Source organism: Scleropages formosus, chromosome 25, assembly GCF_900964775.1.
Source record: "Scleropages formosus chromosome 25, fSclFor1.1, whole genome shotgun sequence".
Classification (NCBI taxonomy): Eukaryota; Metazoa; Chordata; class Actinopteri; order Osteoglossiformes; family Osteoglossidae; genus Scleropages; species Scleropages formosus.
The window spans coordinates 14,394,201-14,415,270 of record NC_041830.1 but is presented as its reverse complement, the minus strand read 5'-3'; the positions used below and the strand labels follow the sequence as shown (position 1 = coordinate 14,415,270).

At 50.6% G+C, this 21,070-nt stretch overlaps 2 protein-coding genes across 39 annotated transcripts in view; both read right to left on the bottom strand.

Annotated features, from left to right (window-relative positions):
* Window positions 1-27: 27 nt before the first annotated feature.
* On the bottom strand, window positions 28-5,749 carry LOC108921563 (thromboxane A2 receptor-like). 2 transcript variants are annotated; one of them, XM_018731061.2, is made up of 3 exons: window positions 5,566-5,749; window positions 1,435-2,282; window positions 28-1,218 (listed from the first exon to the last, which is right to left on the bottom strand). In XM_018731061.2, the coding sequence occupies exons 2-3, from the start codon at window positions 2,230-2,232 to the stop codon at window positions 949-951; spliced, it is 1,068 nt and encodes a 355-aa protein (XP_018586577.2). In that variant the 5' UTR covers window positions 2,233-2,282; window positions 5,566-5,749; the 3' UTR covers window positions 28-948. The 2 variants fall into 2 exon arrangements, with proteins under 2 accessions (XP_018586577.2, XP_018586576.2); XM_018731060.2 differs by lacking the exon at window positions 5,566-5,749 and adding an exon at window positions 2,682-2,764.
* A 1,914-nt stretch (window positions 5,750-7,663) lies between these two features.
* LOC108921597 (receptor-type tyrosine-protein phosphatase S-like) overlaps window positions 7,664-21,070 on the bottom strand; it is a 182,902-nt gene continuing 169,495 nt past the window's right edge. For all 37 annotated transcript variants that reach the window (XM_029249118.1, XM_029249116.1, XM_029249122.1 and 34 more), the window contains 12 exons: window positions 20,660-20,757; window positions 19,392-19,515; window positions 17,944-18,119; window positions 16,998-17,117; window positions 16,066-16,220; window positions 15,022-15,307; window positions 13,607-13,785; window positions 13,342-13,468; window positions 13,008-13,133; window positions 12,014-12,168; window positions 11,133-11,268; window positions 7,664-9,968 (listed from right to left, as the gene is read on the bottom strand). In XM_029249118.1, coding sequence (XP_029104951.1) covers window positions 9,900-9,968; window positions 11,133-11,268; window positions 12,014-12,168; window positions 13,008-13,133; window positions 13,342-13,468; window positions 13,607-13,785; window positions 15,022-15,307; window positions 16,066-16,220; window positions 16,998-17,117; window positions 17,944-18,119; window positions 19,392-19,515; window positions 20,660-20,757 — 1,751 coding nt within the window. In that variant the 3' untranslated portion in view covers window positions 7,664-9,899. The remainder of the gene's footprint in view (window positions 9,969-11,132; window positions 11,269-12,013; window positions 12,169-13,007; window positions 13,134-13,341; window positions 13,469-13,606; window positions 13,786-15,021; window positions 15,308-16,065; window positions 16,221-16,997; window positions 17,118-17,943; window positions 18,120-19,391; window positions 19,516-20,659; window positions 20,758-21,070) is intronic.

The following is a 21,070-nucleotide window of genomic DNA, read 5'->3' as shown; positions in this document are numbered from 1 at the left end:
ATGGATGGAAGGATGGATGGATGGATGGATAGATGGATGGATGGAAGGAAACAACAGACTGCCTGCTTGTTTAGTGTTGCACTTCGACAGACACTGCACTGAGCAAGTGGACACAACCCAAACCGCCCCGTCCCCAGGTAGCGTGACACACACTGAATGGGCTCCGTTGTTTCCTGGGAATATCTGTTTCAAATCAGAGTTATTCACAAAAATACACAAAACCTCAAAGTCCATTTCCCCATGATCTGAAAAAGCCAAAAGGATTTCAGTATAATGGTTCCACAGGAAAGATGCTGGGATGGAACCCAGAGCCGTTTATCCGCCGTCCACGAGTGGACAATGGAGCCTCAGTGTGTTTGCAGGGAAGGAGAGGGGAGGTTCATGTCAGTTTCCGAGCAGAAACTTTGTAAAGTTCATCTCCAGGCCGACACCAATGACTCGTCCACTGAAAACAGTGTTCACCTTTGCGCAGCAATGTCCGTGTGTCCAAATCGGAAAGTTGGAAATGTTATGCAAAGAAAAAAAAAAAACCAGCTGCGATTTGTCACCTGTCCCATTACTGTCCTGTCATCTTCTGCCTGCCTTCCTGGAATCCTGCAGCGCAAAGTGCTTCGGCATTTGAACCCCTCCCCCCCGGATGTCAGCCTTCATGTCTACACATGATCCCATCAAAAAACGTGGCAAAAAAGAAGGTTAAAGGACAGGGTTCAGAGAAGGTCTTGTGACTCTGGCATCTCTAGGTTGTCACTCCAGCTTCTACCTTGAAGGAATGAAGACTCCAAGTCTTTGGGTGGACATATCTGAGAAGATAAGCATGGATTGACCTTTTGGACAAAATTAATTGAGACATTCTGGACACGGGACTGAACGCGACTCATCTGTTCATGACATCCTTTCATCGTCCACCTGCTTCTGTTGGTGAAGCAGATGAGAGATGGAGGTCAGAGGTCAAGGAGCTGTGGAGACTCTTCTAGGCGGCAGCGTCCATTGCCTGGGGACGGCCAGCGTCTGCGTGGAAACGGCCTTGATGCGGGACAGGAAGCCGGGGGTGGCGGAGTGAGCGACCCGCATGGACTTTTCTCGCTGTCGCAGAGCCAGCTGACACAAGATGTAGATCCAGGGGTCGCAGATTTGATTCAGGCAGGCGAGGCGCAGGGAGAACAGCAGAATTTCGGGACTGACAGTCTCCGCGGAGATGGCGTTCTTCAGAATGAGAATCTACACGCGAAAGGAGACACGGTTCGGCATCGGCTGTTTCGAAACTGCCAGTATTATTCCAAACATAACTGGACTGTGCCAGTCTGATCTTTACCAGGGTGCTTTTGACATCCACTATGATGTCATTCATTCCATCTATAGCTATTGGTTAATCATTTCACAAGTTGGAAATCCTGATATTCCTCAAATGCAAAAAGATAAATACAACTCACTCACCAATAGGGGGCACCAGCACACGGAAGCCGTGATCATGATCAAGATGAGCTGCACCATCATCTCCACCTCGTGCTTGCGCTGGCGGCGTGCGGAGTCTGGGCCGCAACACACCCTCAGTAGGGTTACCACGCTGACCGTGTTCAGCACGAAGGAGAGGGTCAGCGACAGCAGCCCCACCAGGGAGAAGATCAAGCAGAAGAACATGTCAAGGGACTGGGAGCTGATGTTCAGGAAGCACCAGGAACCAGGCATCTGCAGGTGGTAGCTGCCCAGTCCTGCCACGGGCAGGAGGCTGATGGAGCCAGCGAACACCCACACCAGGAGCACCGTGAACATAGCTCGACTCTTGGACATGTGGGTGGAGTGCGCGAAGGGCCGGTTGATGCCCACGAAGCGCTCGACGGCCATCGTGGCTCCCAAGAGCAGGGGACACAGGCCGTAGAAGACCATGGACATGCCCATGAAGTTGCAGAAGTGGCACCGAGGGTCCAGCTCGGCCCAGTTGAAGTGCGTGACGTGGAAGGAGATTACGATGGAGCCGGTCACCAGGAGACCCATGAAGTCTGTCACCACCAAGCTGGCGAGGAAGATGAGGAAGGAAGATCGGGAGCGGCTGTGGGTCCTCTGGTAGGCGCGGATCAGAACCAGGAGGGCGATGAGGTTGGAGCTGAGCCCCAGGCCGGTGAAGGTGGTGGAGAAGTAGGCGGAGGCGATGGTGAGGTTGTGTTGGAAAGGCGGATGGTTGACGGAGAAGCAGGCGCCCATCGACCGGTTGTGGTGAGACGTTGACCCAACCATGACTCTAGAAAGCAGGATTTGTGCAGCTGTCCCACAAAACGAGGTCGTCCCTTCAGATATGAAGAAAGAAAAAACTCCCTCTATTATTTTTCTAATGATCTAACATTATTTATTGCATTTCTTCTCTGAGTGCATATAAACATTTTCTACCTCTTGGAAGGAAAGTGTGTTTTTCGTACTTCTGCCAGAGATATTTCACATCGGAGTCCGACTGTGTGCCGAAAAAAAAATCCCCTTTCTGCCACAGTTTACATGAGGAAATTGGACAAACGTGGAGAAGCGACGGCAGAATAAACAGAACGCATTTGCGCCGAGAGCCAAACACCATTAAAAGCTGGACCCCCCCACCACCCACCACCCCTGCTGTGAGGAGTCAAATGGGCAACGGAGATAACCTGGACCCCCAGCCCCGAGGAGTACTTTAAAGAAACCAAATACGCCGCACTCACCCGTCCCCCTGCACCGCCAGCATCCGTCCCTCCACGTCCGAGGGAGATGGACGGGTCTTCGGAACGAAGCTCCTTTCGGGACGCCCCCCCACCCCCCACTGGCCCCCGTCTCCCGGCCCCCTGCGCCGCTCCCTCCACCAGTATCTCCCCCGATCTCTTCCTCTGGGCGCTGGAGCACTCCGAAAGGGTCTCACTCTCGCCGCCTGCTCCGAACTGGGACCCCCCAGCCCCTCCCTGCCGAAGGACCCGGCGAGCGAGGATAAATCTCCCGGCGTAGGCTTGGAATGCCGCAAAACCCAGCACATAAACAGGAAGCTGAATTTAATCTACCTTTTACACTCCCTTTATAAACCCTTAACAGCCCATAATCCAAGAACAAGGATGTTAAAGGAGAAATAGTGGGGGGGGATATTATATTTACCATAATATGTATTCCAGTGACATTTCCCGCAGTCACACCATTTCCACCGCAGAGGTTTTATTGTATTTACTTTCTGTGTAAATATTAGAGCAAAGCGAAGCTCCGAGAGGTCTGGCCACGTACATGATAACATGTCATATTTGTGCTGTGGCGCGGGGTGGGGGGGAACACTCAGATGTCCCACGCGTCGTGTGCAGGTCGGCCCAGCGCGCACACGCCTCTATTTTTGTCTTATGATTTTGACCTCCACGGTATCCTGGAAAACGCTTAAGAGTCATTTAAAAAAAAAACTTTCTTTTTTTTATCTTGAGAATAGAATTTTTTTCTAATCTCTACAGGTGAATTTTCAGAATAAAGGGCTTGTTCATCTCTCACCAGTGGATGGAGGGGGTGGGGGTTAGGTATAGAGCCATATTCCATATCAGGGAGCTCTACTATAATATCTCCTTAAATGTTGCAGCTTCATGTTTCCCAGCTGAACAGGACCGACAAACTGTTTGGTCTCCCTCTAGGTGTCCTGCGTGTGTGTGCGTGTGTGTGTGTGTGTGTGTGTGTGTGTAACACACCCTGCTGCTTCCGGGCCATTCTCTGGCAAGTGCATTCGGTGGAGCAAATGCAGAATGTCAGGCTTTGAGCATTTCGTTGCTCTTCTTACCAAATATGGGCACCGCAACCGTAAATGAGAGGCTTTGCTCGCCGTCGTTCTGATGAGATGATATTAAACTTTAATACCGTAACGGTGGCACAATAAACCCTGGTTAATGGGTTCAGACGACCGGATGAGCGGCGGATTCATTTTTGCACATTCCAGCAGAAGGGAGAGACTGGCGGTCAAAAAAAAAAAAAGCACAAGATTCTTCGGAAACGGGTGTGTTCAAGAGGGGGACCTGCAGTCGTACCTTTGAGTGTCGAACTATTCAAACACACGGCTGAACCGAAAGGTACGCGAGGCATTCTGGGTAAAATCATCTGGAGGGGCACTGAAGAACAGTGCATAATCTGACAATTGAAGTAGTTTCAAGGGACTGGTGGGGGTGTATTGCACTGGATTAGCGAGGGACAGATTGATGGACGGCGCACTGGACGGACCAAAGGACAAATAAATGGACAGATTGAGGGACAGATAAATGGTTAGACATGACATTGGGGGCGAGATCAGTGGAGGGATGAGGGACAGATCAACTGAAAGATTGATCAACGGAGCAGTGGACAGGCGAAGAGACACATCAGCAGGCAGACTGAGGGACAAATCAATGCACAGGTCAGAGGACAGATCAAGGAGAGAGTAAGGGACGGAACCACGGACAGACCGATGGACACATCAACAGACAGACAGGGGAACGGATTGATAGACCGAAGCATCAATGGATAGATGAAGGGACAGAACGAGGGACAAATTCTTGCACGTATCCACGGACAGACAAAAGGACTCACCAATGAACACATGAGCGAGGGACTGATCAGTGGTTGCGCTGGGCCGCGAGGACACTAAATACTTTCCGTATTTGCGTGGCATTTTTCAGAAATCCAAAGTGACTCATAAATTTCAATCATTTCGACAGCAGGACGTTCTCCTGGGGCGCGACTCCGGCCCCTCTGTCAAGGGTTCAGAAGTCACGCAACTTCTGGGATTTGAACCAGCGACCACGTGGATGCCATCCGAGGTCCGCGGTACCCAGCCGCCCTCTGGGAAGCGGATCTCTGCGGGTCCCTCCGGGCTGCTGCTCCCATGATCCCTCAGTCCACAGATTACACCCGTCATCAAATCTGTCATGTGCTATAAGGCATTTAGCAGAACCTGGGGAGGCGTCACCGCAAAGCAGCGCCTGAAAAGGGGAGGCGGGAGCCAGTTTTCCTTGCCCCCCAGGAGCAGCTGCTGTCATATCTCCAGGCAACACTCCTTGCAACGTTATTTCATAGGATCACGACTCCGACGGTCAACCGCTCTCCTCCTCCAGGCCTAGCTGCGCTAACAGCTTATCGCTGGCCACGAAACAGAGAACACACACAGGCGCACGCACGTGAGCGAATGGACGACGTTGCTCAGCACTGCACTCTCACATGCACACGCACACACACACACTCGCTCACCCAGAGGTCAGTTCAAAGCCAGCGATTCACCTGTCCCACGTCTCGGGACCGCTGCGCCGATGTGTCCCTATTTCTCCTTTAGATATTATGCCTGTTAAACATTATGCCTTGACGACGATTATTTTCAGCACGGCACTGAAGTGGGAGTAACAGCTTCTCCTCTGCGGAAAGGGCTTGAACCTCCCGTTGGATCACACTCAATCATATTTGACCTCTTGACCTTGACACACAGACGGCACAACAGTCGCATCCATGACGACCGTTCCCATATCCATCTAAAGATGACCAATAAATTCATAGCACATGCGGCAGCCCTTTGCATTACACTGCCACTGCAGCGTTCGGTTGCGGTAAAGTGCGGTGAGGACATACCCTGTTCCTGCAGGGCTTCGGCCCTGTTCCTCCTGCCTCTATTCAGATGTCTTCTGCGTGTTCCAGACTAACTGCCGTTGATTAGCGTCATTTTCCACAGACTTGCCTTTCCATTCTTCTGAGATTTTAGAGACAAATTTAGGGAGTAAAGCAGTCGCATGGAAACACAAGAGAAAAGGTCTTCCTGAACACAGACAAAGCCTCATGTACCATGTTCTCGCTCCCTTTAGAAAAATTATGCTGCACTGGCGCCTTCTGCTGGTGACACCACGAAACTGTCTGTTCTGACAGTGGTAAAACACCCACACCCACACCCACACACCCACCCACACACACACACACACACACGCGCGCGCGCACTTTTGAACGGACTCTGCAGGAAAAGGAGCAAAAACTCGAGACACAGGTCATATTTTCAGACGACTTTTAATATACAAAGTTAACATATCTACATTTAGGGAAGTTCCAAACCAGCTTTTTGTTCAGTCAGAGCATTTGAAAGTGTTATCATTTGGCCCTCGCACAAAGGAAACTCTCCCCAGCCTTGCGGTGGTCGCCCTCGTAGGATTATTCACCCCCCGCCCCCCGGCTCCTCCATCAACCGCTCCTTCGCTTTCATTGCTCCGGCCCAAGGTGAGAGTGGAGACCTCCTAAGGGGGAGTTCAGTTTGGCCAAGACCTCCTGCAGCACATCGCTACCGAAGCCATTCAGCCCCGAGCCAATAGGTGGCGCGATCGACCTCACTGGCGTTGAAAATTAAGTGGGGACATAATATGACTGACGTCTGAATATGATCTAACGTGGATATGTAGCATCACATCAGCCAACCCAAACTACAAAGAGCCTAACTCGATGCCAAAAAATTTTGCAACAAAAATCAGGAGTTGCTCGCAGGGGGCGGGGCTTGATGTGGGAGTGTCCTGACCCAGGATTGGTCGAGAGTGGGAGCGGTTTGGTTCGATAAGGGCGTGGCTTTCACGACAGGCCTTGAGAGGAGGAGGTGGTGAGAAGCAGGCGGAGGTGTCCGGTGAGCACCGGTTCGAGACCCCTTCCTCTCTGAGCGCGCTGCCGGGTCAAACCAGGACACCAGAACCATGGCCTGCTGGACAGTAAGGACACGAAAACCACGAGCCGGGGTTCGACTGTACGTGTTAAAAGTGTTAAAGTGGACTTCGGGAACACCAGGAGCTGGCAGAGGAGAGTTTTTACTGAGCGTTTCATAAACACAGGGGCCAAATTCTACAGACAAAAAGCCCGGGTTCATTTATAAATGTTTAGTATTCGACTAATCGTTTATGTTAGTAACGCTAAAACAAACCAAGGGTGGAATAAAGCGTGATGTAAAAATGAGCCGAGTGAGGGTCGGGGAGAGATTTTCATGACATTTTCGCCAGGAGTGCCGGTACCGTGGTACAGCGAGATGTTTACCAGTCGTACCCTCGTCCCTCATATTCAAAGCTTATTAGATCAATTCATATTGTACTTCAGAAATATTATACTTGTGCTAATGCTATCGCTACCATCAATAACGTTTATTACCCACACAAGTCCAGCTCCGCTCCGGGCACAGCTCTGCCAATGGGCAGATATTACACAGGGCTGCACGTGGCTCTCGGCCACATACCTCCCGTCAATGTTTCCAAGGAAACGCACAATATTTCCCAAGAGTTTGAAAACAATTACAAAGTAAAACCACCACATTCTTCTGTACTTGTTGCTCAAGGTCTGCATGTTACGAAAAAGATATTAAGAATAAAAAATTTAAAAGAAAGGCAGATTTTATAGTAACATTCTGGATGATATATATCTATAATTTCAGTTTATTTATATATGTACCGCATGAGGGAGTGTGTGTATACATTTATGTATATAGGCCTATATACACACATATATACATATATATTTATATGCATATGTGTGTATATATTACATATACACACAAACACACATTACACTAAACATCTCTACAGTGAAAAAATAGAATGCCTTTTAACGTAATATGATCAAATAAGCATTTTATTTGTACTGCTAACGTAAAAAAAGCAACATTCCTGTTTTTTTTTTTTTAAAAAAAAAAGTAAAATAAAAAGTTTGCAAGGTTAAATGACAGTAATCAAAAAATACATAATTCATGTTTCATAATGTTAACAATAAGGCTTTTTTGGAAATAAGAAACGGACTACTCACGGCCTGCCCCATGATTGCTAGTGAGTACACCTATCCATAGCTCTTTACACGTAAAAGCACTGATCCCTGGGAGAAGGTCGGGGGAGCAAGGCTTGGGGGGGTATGTACTGGGGGCGGAGTTACTTTATCATATCAGCATACATCACGGAGTGTAGAGACACTTCTCACACCACCTAAGGAAAGAGTCTGTGTTCGCCATCCGGCGACTCTGTGGTGAGAGAGGGCGGAGTCTCGCTCCGCCTCTGGAAGGTTCCCGGGGCCCGGGGCCGCCACGGCAAGCACAGTTCAGAGCAATGCTGCAAACACAGTCCATCCTCAAGGCGGGGCAACAATCTGTAGGAAACCCTTTCCCCTCGGTACCCGCCCCTTTACACCTGTGTTGTTCGCAGATGGGCCACAGCTGCAACTTGGGGCATCCCCATTAGGGTGGGACGCTTTTGAGCCATACTCATGTAAACATGCCGGAGAGGCCGAGAACCTGGTTCCTCGCAGTGGCCAAGTTCGAGGACGTGGGGTCGCGGCTAGTGCTCGAAGTTCTCCAGCAAAGGCGTCAGGATTTCAGCGGTTGCACCCGGTTCTGAAGATGCTGAGCCCAAACAGCTCCGGTTCCGAGGCCGAGTCCAGGACTTCCATTAAGACATTCGTCATGGAAAGGGCAGAGGAGTGTGTATGGGGGGTAGGGGGTGGTGGGAGGCTGGGTTTGGACAAGGGACTGCTGGGTGCCAACCTTCACATTTGACACTGTGCCGCACTACAGTATAAAGAATAAGCAGCATGTTTGGTTTAGACAGAAACTAGCAAAAAATACAGGTCTAATACTAAGAAGAGTAACGATCACCATGACATGTTTGCGAAGAATGCTGGCCACCATCGACACGGTTGCGGAACCCGGTGGGGAGAGGGGGCACCTCGTCCGATGAGCGCCCGCTCGTCACCTGCCCAGGAGGAGAACACGTCCCATGGTGCTTTGCGCTTTGCTACCTTCGCCCAATGACGGGACGAGTGGTCCTCTGTGGCGCTCCACTGTTCACAGCACGACACACCAGCAGCACGACATGTAAAAAATACTAATAAGTGTCAACGTAAAAAAATAAAACGCGACTGTGAGTTTTCAGGCCTGCTTTTTTGTTTTGTTTTCCAACCGTGGAATGACGTCACGTGGCACCACGAGGGTGTGCCAAGGACGGCAACTCCAGGAATGACGCAGCGGTGGCCGAGCCAAACTCGTGTGTTTTGTGGCCCTCGAAACGGACGCGCCGCTGGAACGCTTGGTGCGGAATATCGACGAAGAGCAATGTAGGTTTGACGCTCCTCTTCGTTTTTCTAGGACAGGAGTCCATCTCCCTTGCGGTCCTGACCTGCGGCTGTTCTCGCCGCTGTTCTTGGCACTGAAGACACGCTTGCCGCTTCGGAGATGGAAACGTCCTTGACAACAACGTGATGGGTGACTGGATTTGCAGGGCAGAAATTTACAGAGGGACGAGGCGCTCTAAAACTGTCCTCCTCCATCCAGATCCACCTCCTTCTTGCCGCAGCCAGAGCTTTCGGCAACAGCCTTTCAAAAGGATAACAATTTCCAACCCATTCCCGTTAATGCGGATATATAAAAATCTCTGAAAAATACCCCAACGTGTAACCAACAAAACCTCATCTTTTCGTAGATGTTCTAAAAATTGTCTTCCAATTTTGCATTAATTACAAATTTTATTTTATTTTTTCCACTTTTATGAAAACTTTTTTGACTTTTGTCGATTTTCTCCCCTTTTTTTTTTGTTCAACTTTCGCAACAGATGTTCCCACAGATATGCTATGTCCTCCGCGTGGGAGCAGTGGACGAGTCCGACGCGGAGATCGTTCCCGCCTCGCAGCCTGAGCCGCCCTTTCTGTCCTCTTCCAGGTGAGTTCCTGAGCTCTGAGTGTTCAAAATGTCGCTTCCTTCCCAACACCCTCTTCGCTCGCCGCCGTCGCACTTCTCATACCACGTGCTCTTGTCCGCTTTTTTCCCCCCGTTTTGTTTGTTTAGTTCCGTTCAAGTTTTTGTTTGAGTTGGAATTCTGCTGTCATCAAAAAAATTGTCAAGCAAGTTTCTATGGCTCAGAAGACTGTCGAGGGGGAACGGCGGAGTCGTGGAGATTTTTCCGTTTTTTTTACGTTGCATAGTGATCAAAGCTTCCCAGGTACTCCAGAGCTGCCTGGTAGCAGAACTGATACTCATCCTGTTGGGGGAAGAAGAGGAGAAAAAAAAAAAAAACACACACACACACACACACACACACACATGAAATGGACATTGTCAGCACTTCAGCTCCCCGGAGTAATTCTTCACAGCAGCAAAGATTTAAGCTGTGAAATTCGTGTAACTTCTGTCTTCAGCAAACGTCACGGAGCTGTGGAATTTGCATTAATTACAGAACGACGTGACAGAATAAAGAGAAAGTGTGCGGCGCTTTAGGGAGACGACAGCCGGTGGTAAACAGCTTTCCCCAGCACGCTGACGCGAGCGCATCTATGAAAGATGTGGACCTTCACCCATAACTTTGCTGGGTTCTGCTATTATACCATCCGGTGAGGTACCTAACCTCATCTGCTCCGGTAAAACACCCAGCTCCTTAGGTCTCAAACAATCAAGTTATGGATTTTCAAACAGTTCACCTATCGTTAAATGGCATTTTCTGTCTGTAGCAAAGAGGATGTGACCTGTGTTTACATGGCCAGCAGGTAGGTGGCAGTGTTGAGCACTAAAAGAACATTATGCAGGAGCCCATTAATTCCGTTCATTTGTACAGTGTTTACAGCTTGTGTCTGGTGTTCCTGAGTTTCAGTGACCAATACGAACATGGGGAACGTTGCAAATGCTCATGGGATTGATCGTTCAACAATCGACACTGAGGGCTATTTTCTAGCTGTATCCGAGACTTTTACGGAACCTAACGTCTAAATACAATGAATCATTATTAACCTTTTGCTGAATGTGACTGAGTGACTTTAGAGCTACAAACTAAACAAATTATCAACATATGTCCTATTTCCAGGGGGGCGCGGTGGCGCAATGGGTTGGACCGGGTCCTGCTCTCCGGTGGGTCTAGGGTTCAAGTCCCACTTGGGGTGCCTTGCGGCGGACTGGCGTCCCGTCCTGGGTGTGTCCCCTCCCCTTCCAGCCTTACGCCCTGTGTTGCCGGGTTAGGCTCCGGTTCCCCATGACCCCGTATGGGACAAGCGGTTCAGAAAGTGTGTGCGCGTGTGTGTGTCCTATTTCCAATTCAGAAATATACTATGTGGGAACATGTACTGCATAATAATAATAATAATAATGTTGCAGTAGAAAAGGCCAGCAGAGCACACAGGCCTCTGGTGAGGGTGGGCAGTAGTGGTCCTCTCACCTCTGTCTGGACCATGGCCGGCCTCTGAGTGCGCAGCATCTTGACCGTCTGGAAGATGTCGACCACGCCCTCGTAGCGCATCCTCTCAAGCACGATGCTGAGGGTGATGAAGACACCGGTGCGGCCCACACCCGCGCTGCACAACCACATAAGAAATATAGGGAGAGGTGTGAGGGGGGTTCTAGGTGAGATTCCAGGTGAGGACCTATCCAGCACCCCTCTACATCCTCCCTGACCAAGTACACATGGATACATGGAATCAGTACTTCATGGTGTGTCACAGCACACACAATCACACACGCACACAGGTACACGTGACTGCACAGAAACGACCCCCCAGGGAGTTTCCCTCCCCTGTAAATTGCTCTTTTTGTCGGCTCTACAAATATGAGCAACGGCACTGATCTTGGGGGGAGGGTGCTTCACATTGCTGCAAAATTACTTGAGCTCCACCCCCACTTCTAGGGTTAAAAGCGAGAATTTCTTTTTTTTAGTGGGGGGGGATCTGCTCCACTATGGAGAAATAGTGAGAAAGCGAGAAGTCTGGGCTCTGCAGGAAAACGAGAGGCTCAGGACAGACAGATGTTTCTGCCAAAATGAAATGGACAGCAAAGGGAAGGTCTGAGCGATGTCACACAGAACAGGCTGAAAGGAGAGGGCAGGGTGGGGTGGGGTGGGCCCTAAACAGGAGAGGAGAGGAGTGGGACCCAAGCAGGCTGTTACAGGAAGGGATGTGACGGGGTGGAGTCCAAACAGCACCCCAAATAATAATCTGGAAACATCCTTCCTCACTTTTGGACAAGCGACCAGTCCCACTGCTTAGCAGATGAAAGTGTCTAGTGGCTCCGTCACCCGGGAGACGGCAAGGGTGCGGTCCGCACCTGCAGTGGACGGAGATGGGGCCATCCTGACCGAACTGCTCCTTGGTCTTGTGCACCTGGCCGATGAAGTCGATGAAGCCCTCCCCGGACTTGGGCACGCCCTGCTCCGGCCAGTCTGTGAACTGGAACTGCCGGACCGTCCGGGACTGGCCGTCCTGGGGAGGGAATTGGGTGGGGACGCAAGGGGAGAGAGAGTGGACAGTGAGTCTTCCCGATCCTCCGGTTGCAGCGTGCAAGAATCCAGCAAGACGTGTGTGTGTGGAAGCCCCCCCGGCACATCCCTCCCTTTCTCTTCGTGTCCATCTAGTCCTGCCGTTGGACTGAGCAGAAAATTCCCTGTCTAGAGAAATCAATAGAGTGCCTGGTGTTACAGGCGTCTTCATCTGGGCCCTCTCTTAAATGGAAAATCTGGATGCAGGTTGATGCAACTCCCCCCCCCCCCCCAAACAAAGAGTACATCACATGGCCTGATGGATAACTAGCGGGGTGGGGGTGGTGTTCCTACACTGTTTTGCTCAAGGTGGGGGAGACAGGGCTAGGTTGGAGGCAGATGGAGAGACACGTTTAAGCCCCGCCCTACCCTCGCCGTGGTGCTTCCCCTGGCACGTTGCCAGAAACGAGCTTTTACTGCATCCTCTGAGTTAATCACACTTGTATGTGTGTGTGTGTGAATCAGTAAGAGGACAGAATGCAGAGAAGTGAGCGCAGCCTGGCATCCATCACCTTCAAAAGTACCACTTAGAGCAGGGTGAGCAAACACAGCAATGGCGAAAGACCCCATACATCACCACATAGTACCGTAGTAACACAGCACATGGTACCTAGTGTTGTACCACCAGGGCTTTATTATTGTTAGTAACCTTTATTTATCTCACTTCTTTCTCCAAAGAGACTCACTGTGGTAGATAATCAGTTTACAATGATTTACCCATTTACACAGGAGAGTTATTTACTGTATCGATTCACAGTAAGTACCTTGATTGAGGGTACGTACCCTGGCATCAGTGACCTTGAACTCCCTCAGGATGTACTGGGGCATGTTGTACTCAGCCATGGGGTCCACCACAAAGTATTGGTACCGGGCAGAGCGCTCAGCCGGCCAGTACTGGTGGCACTTCTCCTGTGGGCCAACACACAGACACAGACACACAGAGTTACAGTTCTGGTAAGACATTATTGACCTGTCTCCTTTCGCCATGATGGCTCACACTGTGATTTACCCATTTGCACAGTTGGGTATTTTTTACAGTATCAGTTCAAGCTAAGTGCCTTGGCCAGGGACACTACAGCATGAGCAGGGACTTGAACACAGAGTTGGTCTCACTTACTCTGCCCATCTCCCTCAGCTTGGTCAACATGACCACGATAGTGGAGTTGTGCTCCCACAGCATCCTCCAGAAGTCCTCAGTGGTCTCAGCCAGGGGGCCTTGTGTGGCGATGTAGGCCTTCTGCTGCCTGCGGACCGCACGCACGCGCACACACGCACACACACAGGGTCAGGACAGAAAAGCCTGGCCGGCCAGTCAGACCGCTGGCTGCACCCTACGACAAAAGCGCACCCCCCCAGAGCGCCAACCCGGGGGTCCCACCCACCTGTATCCGTCGATGAAGCTGGCGTTGATGTAATCTGAGCCCTCCAGGCCGCGGATGGGCTGCAGGCACACGCGGGTCGTCTCGTACGGCATGATGTTTACCAGCCGGTTCTTGAACTTGTTGCAGGGGAGGTTGGCGCTGATGAATCGTGACGTGTGAGCTTTGGAGTTGGCCAGTCTCTGTAGGGGGCGACGTAGGACACGGGTGAGTCCACATTTCAGCACTGATACGACTTATTGTCTGTCACCAGTTACTGTTTGTTCACTGCAGGGTCCTGGTGGTCCAGCATCCAGAAGTACAGGGTTTGAGGTAGTGTACCCCTGAATGTGGTGCCATTCCAACACAGTGCAATTTAACACTCAAATACACACACACATACACAAAGGGCAATTCAGAGATACCATCTTGCCTGAAACACATATCTTTGGACTGTGGGAAGAAACCAGAGCACCTGGAGGAAACACAAACACAGGAAGAACATGCAAATTACATGCAGACTGAGCTGGATTTGAACCCATGTTCAAACCTGCAGCCCAAGAACTGTGCGGCACCACTGCTACCTGCTGTGCCACCACGCCACTCTTTTCTGCTCAGCCAAAAAAATATTCGACCGTCCTGGATGAGACACGTACAGGTCTGGGACCAGTAACCGGAGGAAAGAATACTAATCAAGCCCTTTGATTCCCATCGCTACGACACAAAACACAATCAAAACGACAAAAACAACAACAACAACAAGAACCGCGCCCCTGCGGCAAACTCCCGACACCCTGCGACTTCCTCTGAAAATGTGCAAATTGTGTTTTGACAGTTTTTTTCTCTTTTTACAGTTCAGACAATTGTGTTTCTAAATTGTGTCGCATGAAAGACAGAAAACACACAGATCGAGGATCATTATAACACACACTGGATGTCACAGCTGGGGGTGTTTTGCATACTAGAAACGCCTTCGTTAAGCACAACGAAACAATAGCACAATCATAATGGGGGCCTCCTCATGAAGACACAAGTAGGTCATATTTCACAGCCCCCAGTTCCGCTTTCATCCACCTGGCGTATTATTATTATTATTATGGTTTTCTTCCTTCAAGGTGACTTATGTTAGGTTTGAATGCTACACCAGGTACATTTACTTTATACAGTAGGGTTATTTTTACTGTATCAATTCATGGTAAGCACCAGGACCAAGGGTACAACAGCAGCTGGGATTTGAACCTGGGTCCTTCAGCTGTAAAGCAACAATGTGCGTGTGCACGCCTGCAAGACAGCTCACTCCCAGGGCTCCTTCTCTGAGCAGCTACACCTGGCAAGATGCTCTAAATTAGCGTCTCTCCATCTCCACACTGTGACTAATGCACGGTGACCTTCGAGAGGTTACCCAGCAGCCTTTGCAGGGCCGGGGGGGGCTGGCTCACCTTGAACTCGAGCTCCATGCCAGTGACGTGTTCGCCGCTCTCCACCTGTGCCAACTTCTGGATGTAGGAGTAGAGGCTGCGGGCGGCCACCTCGGTGTTGCCGCAGGCCACCGCCTCCAGAAGCGCGTCGTGGATGAAGCCGTACTGGTCCTCCGTCTGCACCATGTAGTTGCGCTGCGAGCGCATCAGCGTCACGTGACCGTACACGTCCACCGTCTTCTCGTGCTTGATGCGCTCCAGCATGGCGTCGATGACGATGAAGCAGCCCGTGCGGCCCACTCCGGCACTGCGGAAAGAAAATGTCCTTATATTAACATGAGAAGGTTCTCGATTCTGGTGGGGGAATGATCTCCCTCTGTCCCTCAGAACTGCTGAATCCCTCGCAACTTTCAACAAGGGTTTCAAAACACATCTCCTTCGGACTCTTTTCTCTCCAGATCTCCTGTCTGCTCCACGAACCTGCATTTCAAACATCTGTCATAATCACCTTTGACTTCCTGTCATATTCTGCGTGCTGCTGCTTGCTACAGTTATCCTTGTCCTTAATATACTTGAACACAATTATTCTTTTATTACTTTCCAAATAAAAGAATATCCCAGTGGTGTAGGAAACCTTAAATGGAACACTTAGACCTGCAAAGCTGTCGTTTTACACTGAATTTTTAAACATGTATGATTTATGTTTTATATTGTAATGCAAATACGACTGAGCATTTTCTTTGTTATTACATAAAGTTTAAAAAATGTGCAAATGGTGTGTGAAACGAAATGGAAAGCTCTATGTGAACATTTTATTTTGACAATGCATTTTTAAACATGTATGCTTTGTGTTTTGTGTTATAATGTAAATCTAACTAAATATTTGCTTTCTGGTAATAATAAAGGAAAAAAATGTCTTGGAACATTGAACTGGAGGTGGGTTTGGACCCTATTAGAAGCTCAACAGTGTAATGTCTGTGTGCATTTGACCCACCACAGGTGTGCAAAGGTTTAAATGGTGGCCATTGGAAGGCGGTAGGTGACTGCGCCCCCCCCCACCCCCACCTGCAGTGTGTGACGATGGGCCCCGCATCCGGGGGGTTGCAAGTCTTCACCCTGCGCAGGAAGGCCAGGAATGGTGTTGGGTACTCGGGGACGCCGTGGTCGGGCCACGCTGTGAACTGGAACTGCCGCACCTCCCTCTTTTCGCTGGAGCCGTTCTGGGGAGGGCGTGGGATCAGACATGCGATCAGACCAACACGCTGAAGCTCTTACTCTCCCAATTGTACAGGGTAATTCTTACCATGTCAGTTCAGCGCAAGCACATCCATCAAGGGTCCTACAGCAGGAGGTGGGTTTCAAACCACTACCCCGCCTGCTAGAACAGCACTAAGAACCCAAAGCACGTCACCGCACCCGCCAGCAGGTGGAAGGCACTTGCGTAGAGGTTCGATTACCGCACCCCTCCCCCTCTTTGCACTGTGAGACAAACAGGACCGATTGCAGATCTCCAGAATATATTAATAAATAAACTTTGTAATTAAAAGCAAACTGGCCTCGTTTCCTTAATTATTTTGGACACTCGGCCCGTCATCTGTGTGCATTCCATTTCCATCTCATTAGAGCGCCCGCTGCTTTGTTAAGCGCTTTGTTCGGGCTTCTGCACGCCAGCGCAGGGGCAAGATAAACACGAGTGATTGTTGGGACCACTCTCCAATCTGCTCTGCACCCGCTGCTGCGGGTACGAGAGCCAGAGTTGCGGGGGGGGGGGTTCTTAGATAAAAAAGAGCAATGAGAAAAAGATGCAGAGAGAGGGACCCGAAGGAAGAGTGAGCAAAGAATTGGACGGGCCAGGCTGCCCAGAGTGGGATCTCGACCCAGGGTGGCCTACTGAATCCCAGCGCCACACTTTGTCTTCTCTCTCCTACTTTGACTGCTCACTAGATCCTACGCCCCTTCAGCGTGCGGTGGAGGAGGGTAGCGAGGCGGTTCCTCACCTTGTGCAGGGAGAAGGTGCGGACGCAGAAGGTGGCCAGTTCGATAGTGTCCAGCAGGGTCACCTGGATCATCCCGTAGGTCTCCGTGCCACGACTGGGCCAGTATTGGTCACATTTGACCTGTGGGTCAAAGCAGGGTGACTGGGTCAGAGGCGTAGGAGGCAACCGCGTTCAATGAAGAGAGACGGACCACGCTGGACCACGGTGCAATACTCCTGTACCCCGACGGTGTGGTGTGGGGACCAGACATGGGAAATGGTGGAGAACAGAGCATCTGACAACATGACAGGAATCAGATGAGGGCAGTTGCGTGGTCCGCACCACCAGCCCCACCACCCATCAGAGCGACAGAAGTCAGTCAGTCGAAGGAATCAAGTGTGTGTGTGTGTGTGTGTGTGAGGTCTTGCCCAGCCCTCTCGAGGCTCTGCCTGTCAGCTCCCTACGGCACTGATGTGCGGTGACGGGTATTGGTGGAAATGCGCAAGTTTAGTGCTTTTTCCCTTCACTTCAGAGTCATCCCAGGCAGCCGCCCTAATGGAACCTGACAGACCCTTAATGCGGCGCATTACGGCACCCACTGGGTGTCCTACTGCTGGTGCACGGGTACGAGGACAGAGCTGGGTGGAGGAAGCGTCTGTCCAACTGGAGATAGTCCTTCTCCTCTCTGCCTCCAGGGGGCGCCATAGTTTCCATCCTATAGTTTCTGACTCTGTCTGCCTCTCTGGACTGCAGCACCACCTATTGTTATGTTTTTAACTCATTCATTCAGCTGACTTTTACTCAAAGTAACTTACAATACAGCATCCTCCATGTAACGACCTAACTGTGGGGATGGGGGAGGGTGCCCTGTACTGGCGAATGCTCCATAAGCCAAATGTCTCAAATGCTTTCTATATGAAACCGAAAGTCCATTCAGGGGAAACATGCGACCGGCAGCCGGTCTCACCCGGGACTTCTCCTCCAGCCGCGTCATCATGACCACGGTGGCGGTCCTCTGCTCCCACACCATCCTCCAGAAGTCGCCGAAGGTCTCGGGCAGCGGTCCCTGTGTGGCAATGTAGGCGTTCTGCTTGCGGTAGCCATCGATGTAGTTGGCATTGATGTAGTCGCTACCCATGATGCCTGTGTGGGGAGCAGAAGACGGTTTGAAATATGCCCATATAGCTGGGCATGAAGTTACACGGTCATTTCTTTTCCTTACGCACGTGTTTCTTTGGAACCAATTGAAAGGGTTGTTTAAGCTATGGCCTCTAGGGGGAGCTGCGCAGGCACACTGGAGCCACACTCGCTGTCGCGCCAACACTGCACTAGCTGGTGTCACGAGCCCTTTCTCTGACAGAGACTATGTGTAATGACATCACGTTGCTACATCTTAAGAGTTTAACACCTCCCAGTTAAGACGAGGCCCTTTAAAAGTGCGGTTCTCTGGCCAAAAACCCATCAAACACACAAAAACTCCACAGAAAGGCGACATTTCTGTTTTGCTAAAACTTTTGTATGTGGTGAGCAGGGGAAGGAAGCGTTTCTCCGAGGCAGCGGGTTCCGATCCCTGCTGGTGCCGATGCCAGCTAATGCAGAAACATCCAACACCTTCCCCGCTGTTGTATGTCTTGTCCCCCGCGATCCACACCGCAGGCATGGACCGCGTCACCGCGGGACGCCTTCCGGCGACATAGGGGTCCGAACCACGCGGCGGCTTCCAGCACTCTACAAAGGGGACTCAACGACAGCTCCTAGAGCGAGGCCATTTTCTAAGTTACACAAAGGGCCCGACACATTGAACACACAGAACACACTGCCAAGGATGCCACGTTGGTACATAATTCACAGTGGAACAGAAAAACGACAGCTACACAAACCGCAAGAACCAGAAAAGGACAATAAGTTGGGACAATTTTCAGTTTATTCCTTTACTTTGGTGAATATTCTTGGTTTCCTCTACATCTGTTCATTTGTACTTGTTCATTGAGAACTTCCCCCAAGCCACTTACTGGCTAAGAGCAGTAAGTAACCCCAACCGTAACCCTAACCCTACAGTAAATCCATAAGAATAACATGTCTGAGGTTGTAAACATGAAGTCAGGGTGGCTCTGCATCACAAACTGGGGCCACTTGAACTTAGCAGGATCAAGGATGACGTCCATAAGATCATATTTCATTCAAAGAGAAGCGATTATACATAAAGCGAGTGAGTGAACGTACCAATGAAAATGCATGACAAATAATAAATGAAAACATTCAGATATTTTTACTTCCTGCTTTTGCTGAGCTTAGTCTTAGTGGGTGGGGACTGTATTCTGCAGAAGCTTCTAGAAAGTCCTGAAGCCAAAAATTAGCCTCATTCAGTCTGACGCAGCTTATCAAGGGTAATGCTGGACCGTCCTGGTCTCTCACCTTCGATGGGCTGGAGGATGACGCGGGACGTGTCGTACGCGATGACGTTGGCGTAGCGGTTCTTGGGCTTGTTCACCTCCAGGTTTGAGTGCTCCCACGTGAACTGCTGCCCGGGGTCGATGGACTGCGGAGACGCACACAAGCGGGAGGGATGGGGCTCAACATGCGTGGGAAAGCGGCTGTGTCAGTGCCACGGGGGCGAGATCGCGGCAGCCTAATTAAATGGTTGGCTCCTATTTAAAGCGCTCGGCAGCGTGATTCCTGGTTTATTGAGATCGTTGATGCAGGCGGCCAATAATGGCAATAGAACACGAAACCAGGTGGCAGCTCGTCTCTGGGGGCGGGAAGGCAAATACAGCAAATCGCTCTGACGCTCATATGACATGTGCAGCATCTCTCCACATTTGAGGATGGCAAATAAACCCAAGGGTCCCTCGACAGACTGATTTAGGGCCGTGTTTCCCCTCCTGGACGTGCCCTCAGCAAAGGGTGAATGGTCAAATTATGAGCCAGGGTGTGGTCACAGTGAGGGAATTTAGAGTCAATACAATCCCCAGGACAATGCCTTCAATCCAAACCCCAGGGTTCAAATCCCCACTCCCACTATACTGCCCTTCATCAAAGTACTCACCCTAAACTGGTACAATAAAAATAACCCAGCACCAAATGGGTAAATCAGTGTAAGTCTACAAATGTACTACTGTACTAGACAAGGGTGCCAGATAAGTAACAGTTAGTGCCTGTGGAAAAAAAGAAATTTACACACTTACTGATATAACTGTTCCCCAGACTGCAGGGGGCGCTGGTGAGCTGCACTAAACTGATCCCCCTTCTGTGCCGCCATTATTTCTGCCCCTACCAGCTGCATGTGTGTCAGTACAAATGTTCCAGTGACGTTCTGTGCACAAGCAAAACAAACAGATGCGTTTCTCCACATCGCTAATCGGCGCCTGTGTCTAATCACAGCCCATTTCGCTCGCCTTTAAACTACGACGCTGTGATTTAGCGCCAGGCTCTAACAATGAGCGCGCCGCACGAACGAGGTCCTGATGCTGCGCTCCAGGACTCGCACGGCAGCTCTTTGGTGTGTAAATACTCATCGGTTGGCTCTGCTTAGCCGATATGATGCCCTACTCACATATGGGCAGGGTTATGGACCCGCATTCTTGCGGATGGAGATAACAAGGGGGCAGCATGTAACTCCCAGGAGCCCCTGAGGTTTCTTCTGGCTGCCCTCTGGCACCCCCTGTTGGTCACACGATTCTCACCTCGTACTCCTGCGAGAGCTTCAGGTTGTCATTGGCCTTCAGGAGCTCCGTGTGCTCAGCCAGCTCCGAAATGGGGATGGGGGGATGGTTCACCATGCCTGCTCGCCGCCCGGAGAGGAGGGGGAGGGGTCAAGTAAACAAACAAACAAACATCAGTGCGGTTGGTAAGGGAGCAGACGGGCAATCAATTAACGCACAAAGAAAACATGAGACAAGGAGCAGGGGGACGGGACGGGACGGGAATGGTGGCTAGTGGGTAAGATGGTGTAAGGGGTGTGGCCCTCAGATGGGGGGTGGGGGGTTCGCAGGTGGGATGCTGAGACACACACAGTTCACGAGGCTGTGATGAGCAATGCTGGAGTCAGCAGCCAGGCCAGGGTTCAGAGATCTCCCTCTGCACCTGCATTCCCC

Coding starts and splice junctions, on each gene's coding strand:
- LOC108921563 (XM_018731061.2), bottom strand. CDS start 2,232: ATGGTTGGGTCAACGTCTCACCACAACCGGTCGATGGGCGCCTGCTTC. Junction 1,219..1,434: donor TGTGCTGGTGCCCCCTATTG/GTGAGTGAGTTG, acceptor TTTCGCGTGTAG/ATTCTCATTCTGAAGAACGC.